The sequence below is a fragment of the Aquarana catesbeiana genome, linkage group LG04, assembly GCF_042186555.1.
Source record: "Aquarana catesbeiana isolate 2022-GZ linkage group LG04, ASM4218655v1, whole genome shotgun sequence".
NCBI lineage: Eukaryota > Metazoa > Chordata > Amphibia > Anura > Ranidae > Aquarana > Aquarana catesbeiana.
In genome coordinates this window covers 6012919-6025311 of record NC_133327.1, presented here as the reverse complement: position 1 = coordinate 6025311, position 12393 = coordinate 6012919, and the positions used below count along the sequence as shown (strand labels likewise).

The following is a 12393-nucleotide window of genomic DNA, read 5'->3' as shown; positions in this document are numbered from 1 at the left end:
AAGGGATTTGTAGTTCTGCAACAGCTGGAGGCCCACATGCTTTAAGAGATAGTGTCACCATGCCAAAACACGACAAAGCCATGGAAGTGACCCTGTCTCTGCAAAGAGCATCTCCTGACCCCTTTATACTCACCCTATTGGTGCTCACACGCAGCCCCTTTCTCCTCATCAGCTGGCACTGAAACCAGAAATCTTGGAGATCTGTTGAATCATTGGCATTACTCCCCCATCCTTGTAACGGTGGATGGGCCAAGGGATTGATCTCAAAATCTGGGCACTGTCTCACATTGGTTAGCCTGTGCTCCACTCTTCTCAGTGTAAATTCTTCCCAGTTATCTGATTACAGAACACTTTCCCACTATCTTATGGAGATGAGGAGTGTATTCTAGTCCTAAAGCATTTCCTGTCCTAGAGGATATGCTGGTGCTCTATAGAATCAGTTCAATGAGTGAGCATAGTCAATCTAAGACAGGAAATGTGTTACTGGCAGGATCACCAGGTGAAAATATTGAAAAAATAAATAAAAATATGGGCTTTAAGGATTTATATTAAAACAAAAGTTGCAGAGATACAATTTCCATACCTGAGTGTATCTATGCAGAGCCAGTATCTCTGCTATATTCACTGTAGTTACAGAGTTTTGGTCTCCAATAAAACCAGCTAAGTTGCCGTGTTTCCTACAGGAATAATTTGGCACCGTCTGTCCTGGTCCAGATAAGATCTGTAAGATGCTTTTCACGGCTTTCCTTTTGTCATTACATGAATCATACATATGATATCCCAGAGTTACATTTGGTAAAATTGTCGGGTCTTTATTAATTTCATCGATAGCATAAAGAATAGTCAGAAAATATCGGTAATATGGAGGGAAAGGCCTGATGGGGTAAAAAAATTTGTGAAAAAAATTATTTTAATTAGAATTTTATTTTTAACAGATTTGAAAAACAATGTCATAAATAAAACATAAATAATCAGATCCCATGAGAAGTCAATGGAAAAAATGATAAATGAAGATAATCTGCCCAGGTCTTATTCTCAAAGGGTTTGGTGAATCCTAACTTAAAGGCTAAGGTGTCCTTTTATGAAAGTGCGGTAAAATACCGCTTTTCAGTTCTCAGGCATTCTCAGAGGAGATCGCTCTCCTCTGAGTGCCTGTTTATGAAAGTGTGTAGATCGCTTCTCATGTTGAGTTGAGGAGCGATCTACAAACGCCGGGAACTCCTGAGAATGGCTCCTCTCACTATAATCTCGCGTGATATAGCGGGATTACAGTATGAGGAACCATAAAATACAAAAGTTTAACACAAATCAGCACACATTATTCCCCAACATATTAATAAAATAATAAAGTTAAATTCCCCCTACACAATATACATTAACCTAATTATAAAAAAAACATTGTTTTTATCAATATTTAAAGATCATACATGTCCCTATTTAAATGTGAATGGTGTATAGTAAATGAATGTAATGCACATATGTAATGCAGCTATACACCATTCATATAAATGCAAAATACATTTATAATCATTAAAAAAATAATTTTAATAAAGTATACAAGTATAAATATTTATTAATAAATTAAAATAAAATATATTTCATTATAGATAAACATAAAAATTGATAAACTGGTGCGATGCGAGAACACTGCGAATCCACTGCGGGTTCCCGCATCGCACCGACTCGCATGTCAGTTCACACTGCCATATGCGAATCGCTGGGGAGTGTCAATACATTGTTAAGGACACCCCCAGATCAGCTTGCATATCACACTGCGAACTGACAGTTCGGACATGAATCGGATCGCATATGTGTGAACACACATGCGATCCGATTCTGGTCCGAACAGAAAAAAGGGTCCTGTGCGTGTTTGCACCGAATGCGGTGCGATATCAGCCATACTATCTGTACAGCTGATATCGCACCGCACAGACATCGCATGTAATGTGAATGGCAGTGTGCTGCAAATAACATGCGATGCCTGTGCGATGTCCGGCATCGCACAAGTGTGAACTGGGCCTAAAAGTTAACAACACCCCCAAATCAGTTCGCATATCGCAGTGCGATCTGCAAACTCGGACAGTAATCGAATCGCATGGGTGTGAACACCCATGCAATCCGATTCTGCTGTGGACCAAAAAAAGGGTCCTGTAAGAGTTTGGTCCGAGGGCAATGCAAATTTAGCAATACTATCTGTATGGCTGAAATCGCATCGCACAGAGATCGGATGTAATTTTGCACTGCGGTGCGAATCACATCCGATCTCGGACACCGCAGCAGTGGGAACTGGCCCTAAATCATATTGCATTTGCACCAAAATGGTACAGGACCCTTTATTTGGTCCGCACTGGAATCGGATCGCATGGGTGTGAACACCCATGCGATCCGATTCCTGCACCATTACATAGTTCGCACTGCGATCTGTGAAATGATCTGGGGGTGTCATTAACTTTACATTGACACCCGCAGTGGTGCGCAGATGTCAATGTAGGTGCGATGTGAAAACCCGCACAGGAATCACGCTGGTTCACGCATCGCACAAGTGTGAACCCAGCCAGAGACGTGAACATCTAAAAAAAAAATATATATATATATATATATAGCTATATATAGATACATATATATATATATATATATATATATATATATATATATATATATATATATATATATATGTATATATATATATGTATCTATATATATATATATATATATAGATATATATATATATATAGATGTATATATATATGTATATATATATATATATATATATATATATATATATATATATATATATACACTATAAATTCCTATCCTGCTGGTTTTGGGGTGTGTAATGGTGGGGAAGGTGTGCTCTGACTGTTTGGTGAAAGAAAGAAGTCAAAAGACTTCTTTCTTTCTCCAGAATATCAGCCAGTTTCAGGCTTCTCACTCTGATTCTCCACTTCTGAAATGGTGAATCAGAAAGTGAGAATTCTGTCACAGATCGCCAGTGAGGTGTGGAGATCGCACCTTCATAAACTGGCCGTTTCTGTGAATTCTCACTGTGCTGAGATAATCAGCGGAGAACATGTTCTCCGCTGATTATCTCAGTTTCATAAACTGGTAAAGCGCTGAGATCAGCAGTGAGTCTCGGGATCGCCGCTGATCTCAGTTTCATAAAAGGACACCCAAGTTCACCTTTTTATTTTTTTTCTAAAATCCAGCTCCCTTATGTATCAATATACAGTGCTTTGAAAAAGTATTCATTGAAATTTTCCACATTTTGTCATGTTACAACCAAAAATGTAAATATATTTTATTGGGATTTTATGTGATAAACAAAGTGGCACATAATTGTGAAGTGGAAGGAAAACGATAAATGGTTTTCACAGTTTTGTTTATAAATAAATATGTGAAAAGTGTGGTGTGCATTTATATTCAGGACTTTTTATGGCTTTCTTTCAACAATGGCTTTCTTCTTTGTCACTCTTCCATAAAGGCCAGATTTGTGGAGTACACGAATAATAGTTGTCCTGTGGACAGATTCTCCCACCTGAGCTGTGGATCTCTGCAGCTCCTCCAGAGTTACCATGGGCCTCTTGGCTGCTTCTCTGATTAATGCTCTCCTTGCCCAGCCTGTCAGTTTAGGTGGACGGTCATGTCTTGGTAGGTTTGCAGTTGTCCCATACTCTTTCCATTTTCAGATGATGGATTGGACAGTGCTCCGTGAGATGTTCAAAGCTTGGGATATTTTTTTATAACCTATCCCTGTTTTAAACTTCTCCATAACTTTATCCCTAACCTGTCTGGTGTGTTCCTTGGCCTTCATGATGCTGTGTGTTCACTAAGGTTCTAACAAACCTCTGAGGGCTTCACAGAACAGCTGTATTTATACTGAGATTAAATTACACACAGGTAGACTCTATTTACAAATTCAATGACTTCTAAAGGCAATTGGTTCACTAGATTTTAGATGGGGGTATCAGCTTAAAAGGGGGCTGAATACAAATACATGGCACACTTTTTCAGATATTTTTTTTCTTTTAATTTTGAAAACCATTTAGCATTTTCCTTCCACTTCACAACTATGTGCCACTTTGTGTTGGTCTATCACATACAATCTCAATAAAATACATTCATGTTTTTGGTTGTAACATGACAAAATGTGGAAAATTTCAAGGGGTATCAATATTTTTTCATTGCACTGTACTAGTGATTTACCTCTGTTGCACAAAAAAGTTGTCTTTGATTTTGAAAACAAGGCCTACCTCATCCATGGCTATATTTTGCAGATCACTTCAGAGACTCCCTGGTCTACAGACAGGACAGGCTAGACAGTACGACACAGGAAGGAGTTTACCAGCTGACCTCATTAGCTCACCTTCACGGATCAACTACGTTTTCACAGCACCCCCGGCATTCCTCCATGTGTGCATTTGCCTGGCTTCCCCAACATCCCTTCAGACAGGCTCAGGGTGCATGCTAAACTCTCTGGGACAACATGCAGCCCATGGGACACCCCTGATGTATCACAGAAGTCAGCCTGATTGTATACAGAGTGATGGGATAGAAGGTGTGTCCTCCTATTATATAGTTTTGGTAAATCTAAAGGAGAATGTAAAGATTGTACAATCAGATTGTTTAGTGCATCGCCACATTTATACACCTAAAATTACCTAGTCATGCTTTCAGTGTAGTTAATTGTTAACGGCACACCAAACACAGAAGCAGACACACATTTTGCCACATAAAAAAAAATGGGTGACAAATGCAGTAAAAAAAAAAACGCTCAAATGTCCCATGAGCTACTTTGAAATCAATGGGCTGCCCTATGTGTGTCACTGGAAATAGGAGTTACAAAACATGCACTCCCACTACTCTAGGTGTGAATGGGGCCTGAAAGTGAAATTGATGCATTTACACAAGGACAATAAGGCTCCATTCACATCTGTGTGTTTCCAAACGCATGGCAAACCGCACAGAAAATGCGCGCTTTGCCATGTGTTTCAGAAATGTTGCAAATTTGCATCGTGTTTGTGTTGTCATCATTACATGTTAAAGGCACCCCAAGTATGGCAAACACACTGAAAACTGCAGTAACACACCATACGCCACTCCAAAAATAGTTCTGGAGCTTCTCTGGGGCGATTGTTGTGTGTAAGGCAGATCATGCAAGTGAATTGGCTGACCTATGCGTGACAAGTGAAAATGCTCCAAAACAAACGCATGCGGGAATTTGAGTCGTCGCTAGATGGAGATGTGAACAAGGCCTGACATCAGATTGTATAGGAGTAGGTGGAAGGTGGTATTGTAATGAGGGAGGTGTGGTCCAGAGTAGTGAACACACCCTATCATGCCCTCTTTTGTGATGCAACAAGGAAGTGAGGGCTTCTGGAAGATGGCCTACAGGAAGTGAATGCTGATACAAGCTACAGGAAGTGATAGAATCTGAAAATCAATTCAAAGATACAAAAAAACTGACAAGATTCTAAACCTCCTGTGGATAAGGTAAATGAGAGAAAGGCACATTGGGATGGCTGGGCAAGACATGGCATTGGAAAACGCTTCTATTTATTATGTAAAGTGAAATTCTGCCCAAAAAGGGTCCCCCGGCTCGCTGTCATATGACGTCGGGGACTTGAGGGCATCACCCAGATATCTTTGTTTTCAGCAGGCGATTCACGTTGGTCAGCGAGTGCACATTGGTCTACGAGTGCACGTTGGTCAGAGAGTACCTGTGTATTGTCTTGTTGAGTACCTGTGCATTGTCTTGTTGAGTACCTGTGTATTGTCTTGTTGAGTATTAGTGTCAGGAAGCTAGTTGTTAGGTAATTAGGACAGGGTTTAATCCCCAATCCTCATTAAATTAGTAGGTACAACGCCCGTCGTGTGGAGATGAGACTCGGTGTACATCTTGCGGCATGTATGCGTTCCTTGATCCATCTGGTCGAGTGCAAATACTGCTGTGTAAGCACACTGTTTCCCTGGAAGCCCAGGTTCTGAATCTGGGGAAGCAACCGTCAGCACTGAGAAGTCCCTCCATACTAAAGGAGAGCCAGGAACGTACACGGCAGGTGCTGGCACAAGCCAGCACAGAGGCAGGTGGAGGCAAAGAGGTGCAGGCACTAGGAAAGAGTAGATGGGTGACAGTCAGGAAGGGTAGAGGGGGAAGTGCCAGGGAGGCCGATTCAGGGCTGTAGCATGCCAATAAGTACGCTACATTGAGTGACATCGGTGAATCGTGTTCACATCGTGTGTACACAAATACGACGCACAAAGTGCAACGCATGCTCAGAATAAATTAAGAGAGGAAAGCTATTGGCTACTGCCCCGTTTATAGTCCCAACATACGTGTTTTACGTCACCACATTCAGAACAATCGGATTTTCCGACAACTTTGTGCGACCGTGTGTATGCAAGACAAGTTTGAGCCAACATCCGTCGGAAAAAAATCCATGGGTTTTGTTGTCGGAATGTCCGAACAATGTCCGACTGTGTGTACAGGGCATTAGAAGTACAGAGAGGGCAATCTGTAACAAAGACCTGAAGCGCCGAACTGTATGTTGTCTACCGGGCATTTGGGTTTGGCACATCACGGATCTGGTGGACAGATTACTGGGAGGGGCTGGGGAAGACCCAGCTGTCATGGCGCACGTTGGCACCAATGACTAAGTCAGAGGCAGATGGAGTGTCCTAAAGAATGATTTTATGCATTCGGGATCTAAATTGAGGAAAAGGTCCTCCAAGGTAGTATTCTCAGGAATACTACCAGTACATAGAGCCACATCAGAAAGGCAGAGGGAGATTAGGGAAGTAAACAAGTGGCTGAAGAGCTGGTGTAGTAAAGAGGGGTTTGGGTTCCTGGAGGACTGGGTTGACTTCTTAGTCGATCACCAGTACTATAGAAGGGATGGACTGCATGTAAATGAGGAGGGTGCAGATCAGCTGGGAGTAAAGATGGCAAAAAAGTTAGAGGGGTTTTTAAACTAGGCCCAGAGGTAGATATAGTCAGCTCGGAACATATTCCAGAGGGCAGTATTGGGGGCATTAGTGGTAGGTTGACTAAAGCACATAAACCCAAGGTAAGTATAGTAACAAGTCCTAGTTGCAATCTCGGAACACCCAATAAGAGGATAGCATGCGACCAGCAAGGATGGGAAGTGTTATCATAATGGAGGATTTTAATTATCCAGACATAGACTGGGCGGAGGGAACCACGCATTCGTCTAAGGCTCGCCATTTCCTAAATGTCCTGCAGGACAATTTCATGGTTCAGATGGTAGACGCACCAACTAGAAATAAAGCATTACTGGATCTACTAATTACCAACAATACAGACCTGATCACGGATGTGGAAATATGGGACAATTTAGGAAATAGCGATCACAGGTCAATTGGCTTCAGTATAAATCACACAAATAGGAAACATAAGGGGAATACAAAGACACTGAATTTTAAAAGAGCCAACTTCCCTAAACTACGAACCTTGTTAGAAGGCATGAATTGGGATAAAATCTTAGGAACAAAGAACACGGAGAAGAGATGGGTTTGCTTTAAGAGCATATTAAATAAGTGCATTAGCCAATGCATCCCATTGGGTAATAAATTTAAAAGAGCGAACAAAAGTCCTGGATGGCTTAACTCCCAATGTAAATATGCATATAAAAGCAAATGAGAAGGCCTTCAAAAAATACAAGGTTGAGGGATCATCATCATCAGCATTCAGGCTTTATAAAGAATGCAACAAGAAATGTAAGGGTGCAATTAGGGCGGCTAAGATAGAACACACATAGCGGAGGAGAGCAAAAAAAATCCCAATAAATTCTTTAAGTATGTAAACAGTAAACAAGGGAGGACAGAGCATATTGGCCCCATAAAGAATGAGGATGGACATCTGGTTACAAAGGATGGGGAGATGGCGAAGGTATTGAAATTCTTCTTCTCCTCAGTCTTCGCGAGAGAATCGGGGGGCTTCAGTAATCAAAACTGCAGTGTTTATCCTTATAACACATCACAGGAAGCACCTCCATGCTTAACAGAGGACAGAATTAAAATTAGACTTGGGAAACTTAACATTAATAAATCACCGGGACCAGGAGGCTTGCTTCCGAGGGTACTTGGGCATCTCAGGCAAGTAACGTAATTGCCAGACCATTGTTCCTCATTTTTGCTGACAGTCTACTAATTGGACTGGTACCAGGTGATTGGAGAAAAGCCAATGTAGCACCAATATTTAAAAAGGGCCCAAAATACATCCCTGGGAATTACAGACCAGTTAGCCTAACATCACTAGTATGCAAGCTCTTGGAGGGGATGATAAGGGACTATATACAAGATTTCAGTAATGAGAACGGTATCATTAGCAGTAATCAGCATTGATTCATGAAGAATCGTTCTTGCCATTCCAATCTATTAACCTTCTATGAGGAGGTGAGTTGCCATCTAGATAAAGGAAGGCCTGTAGACGTGACGTATCTGGATTTTGCAAAAGCATTTGACACAGTTCAACATAAATGTTTACTGGACAAAATAAGGTCCGTTGGCATGGAGCATAGAGTAAATATATGGATTGAAAACTGGCTACAAGGTCGAGTTCAGAGGGTGGTGATAAATGGGGAGTATCTGGAATGGTCAGAGGTGGGTAGTGGGGTCCCCCAAGGTTCCATGCTGGGACCAATCCTATTTATTTTGTTCATAAATGACCTGGAGGATAGTGTAAACAGTTCAATCTCTGTATTTGCGGACGATACTAAGCTAAGCAGGGCAATAACTTCTCCGCAGGATGTGGAAACCTTGCAAAAAGATCTAAACAAATTAATGTGGTGGGCAACTACATGGCAAATGAGGTTTATTGTAGAAAATTTTAAAATAATGCATTTGGGTGGCAAAAATATTAATGCAATCTATACACTGGGAGGAGAACCTCTGGGGGAATCTAGGATGGAAAAGGACCTGAGGGTGCGAGTAGATGATAGGCTCAGCAATGGCATGCAATGCCAAGCTGCTACTAACAAAGCAAACAGAATATTGGCATGCATTAAAAAGGGGATCGACTCCAGAGATAAAACGATAATTCTCCCACTCTACAAGACTCTGGTCCAGCCGCACCTGGAGTATGCTGTCCAGTTCTGGGCACCAGTCCTCAGGAAGGATGTACTGGAAATGGAGCGAGTATAAAGAAGAGTAACTAAGCTAATAAAGGGTCGGGAAGATATTAGTTATTATGAGGAAAGGTTGCGAACACTGAACTTATTCTCTTCGGAGAAGAGACACTTGAGAGGGGATATGATTTCAATTTATAAATACCGTACTTGTGACCCCACAATAGAGATAAAACTTTTTTAGGGAGAAGGGAGTTTAACAAGACATGTGGCCAATCATTAAAATTAGAAGAAAACAGGTTTAACCATAAACTATGTAGAGGGATCTTTACTGTAATGCCCTGTACACACGGTCGGACATTGATCAGACATTCCGACAACAAAATCCATGGATTTTTTCCGACGGATGTTGGCTCAAACTTGTTTTGCATACACATGATCACACAAAGTTGTCGGAAAATCTGATGGTTCTGAACACGGTGACGTAAAACACATACGTCGGGACAATAAACGGGGCAGTAGCCAATAGCTTTCGTCTCTTAATTTATTCTGAGCATGCGTGGCACTTTGTCCGTCGGATTTGTGTGCACACGATCGGAATTTCCGACAACGGATTTTGTTGTCGGAAAATTTTATAGCAAGCTCTCAAACTTTGTGTGTCGGAAATTCCGATGGAAAATGTGTGATGGAGCCCACACACGGCCGTAATTTCCGACAACAAGGTCCTATCACACATTTTCCATCGGAAAATCCGACCGTGTGTACAGGGCATTAGAGTAGCAAGGATGTGGAACTCCCTTCCACAGGCGGTGGTCTCAGCGGGGAGCATCGATAGTATTAAAAATCTATTAGATAAGCACCTGAACGACCACAACATACAGGGATATACAATGTAATACTGACATATAATCACACACGTAGGTTGGACTTGATGAACTTGTGTCTTTTGTAACTATATTCCCTGCACAGTAAAAACAATCTCAGAGGCTGTTACGCTGCTTGATTGCTTTTACAGGTGGTGGGAAGGGACGTGTGATCGGTGAGTCAGATAATGAATCAGCCGGCGGCTAAAGTCTACCTTAGAGCTGACCGAGGACCAGATGGTCCCCGGCCATCTCTATGACCATCTCTATGACCCTCAGACCCAAAGCCAGATCAGTGTCCCCTCAGTGCAGCCAGATCAGTGTCCCCTCAGTGCAGCCAGATCAGTGTCCCCTCAGTGCAGCCAGATCAGTTTCTCCTCAGTTCAGCCAGCACAGTGTGCCCTCAGTGCATGGGGATTAGCGAAGAGAGCCGTTGAATCACACATTGCAGGTATCTCCTGCTGTGACACCTGGTGACCGCTCTCTTTTAAAATGGAATCTAAAATGGAATCTGTTTGCATTGCTGCTTTAAAACCCCTGGGGGAACCTTCCCATATTGAAACAGTGTTCCTGATCACTGCCACACCAGACCCAGTGTCACCAGACCAGTATAAGCCAGCAACAGTGCTCCTGATCATCGCCACACCAGTTGCAGAGTCATCTGACCAGTCTATGTAAGTAAAAATGTTCATGATCACTGCCATACCAGTCCCAGTGTCACCAGACCAGTGTATGCTATCAACAGGGTTTCTGATCACCTCCACATCAGTCCCAGTTTCCCCAGACCAGTGGAAGCCAGCAACAGTGTTCCTGATTGCTGTCACACCAGTCTCAGTGTCCCTAGACCAGTGTAAACCAGCATCAGTGTTTCTGATAGCTGCAACACCAGTCCCAGTGTCAACAGGCCAGTGTAAACCATCAACCATGTTCCTGACCACCACCACACCAGTCCCAGTCTCAACAGATCAGTTTGAGCCAACAACAGTGTCCCTGATTGCTGCTACACCAGTCCCCAGATTCACTTGACCAGTGCTGGGACAAGGCCATTTGGTGCCCAGGGCGAAGATGGCAAACTGTGCCCCCCCCCCTTTTTAAGAAAGAATCAATGTCATTTCAAAACAAGAATATACTTAAAACAATACAAATTCAATTAGGTTTAATGTGATAGAAACAGAGTTCACTCACACATTTTTAATTATATGTATTTTTATTGGAGGCACTTTGAAATAATAATGCAAAAAATGTGCTTGTAGAAAGGCCTGTTAACTTTTTTTTTCTGTCAAGGCCCATGTGAACATACAAAAGTTTTCAGTTTTGCATTATTTTATGTGACGTAGTGCCCCAAAACCAAATATTCACATAAATAGGAAAAATGTAAAATCAAAAAAATATCACAAACTTCTCAACCAACATGCATGGCCTTCAGCAAAAAAGAGCGCCTCAATACAAAATATTAACATATAAAATTGCAAAATCAAGAGATTACACTATTTCTCACTGAAACATATGACATTCAACTGTAATCTTTCCTAAAGGTGCTGTCTGGGAAGGGGTTAACATCTAGGGGGAATCAAGGGGCTAATTTTATCTAACAATGTGTAATGTGAGCTGCTTTTTACTACTGACTGATTTGTTTATTTTTCCCTGCTTTGCACGGAAAAGAAAAAAAATCGGTACAGAGCGCTGTGTTGATTGTTAACACAGAGCTCTGGGCTGTGATTAGACACAGCCGATCAGCAGCTCCCAGCCACAAATAACACTCTCGCTGTGTGTACAATCACAGGGGAGTAGGTGGGAGAAGCATGCACCCGAAACAGGCAGCGACATGTGGGTATGTCCTGGTGCATGTAGCAAGTGGTTAATTAGCAATGGTATTGGTAATATGCAGCAGGAAGGGGGTTAATGCACTGTCACTGATAGCTCCGGCGGGTGGCAGCACTCCATGCTCGTTTCCCATCCTGCCTCCCGGCCGGCCTCTTGGTGAAGTCCCGCCGGCCGGGACTAGGAATGGCTTATTGGGCGCAGCGGCGACTCTAGGAACAATATATAGGGGGGGCACATAAGATGCCACAGTCAAAACTTGGGGGACACTAATAAACTAAAATAAACTAAATAAGTGTGTGTGTGTATATATATATATATACACACACACACAAAGGTCCAGCGTAATGTGGTATTTTTATTGTCTTATTGTGGATAAACACCAGCAATGTTAGAACTCATTAACACAAGTGGTGAGGGGGGCTGTTAAATCCTGCAGTTGAGCCAAGTTTTTACCAAGTTGACCAAGTTTTTACCCCCCACTCCCGTTAGCTGCATACAGGCAGTGGCTGTGGGTGTCTAATGCTTTCTAAAAAGTGATCTGCATGTGGATTGCTCTTCAGAAATCAAAACGAGTGTGAATTAGCCCTAAGGCTTTAAGGTGAAGCAGAGAGACAGAACACACA

General features: G+C 42.1%; 1 protein-coding gene across 1 annotated transcript in view; it reads right to left on the bottom strand.

Moving 5' to 3' along the window:
- LOC141141108 (vomeronasal type-2 receptor 26-like) overlaps positions 1-12393 on the bottom strand; it is a 71414-nt gene that overhangs the window by 37537 nt on the left and 21484 nt on the right. The window contains exon 2 of the mRNA XM_073628817.1: positions 584-875. Within this exon, the coding sequence (XP_073484918.1) occupies positions 584-875 (292 nt within the window). The remainder of the gene's footprint in view (positions 1-583; positions 876-12393) is intronic.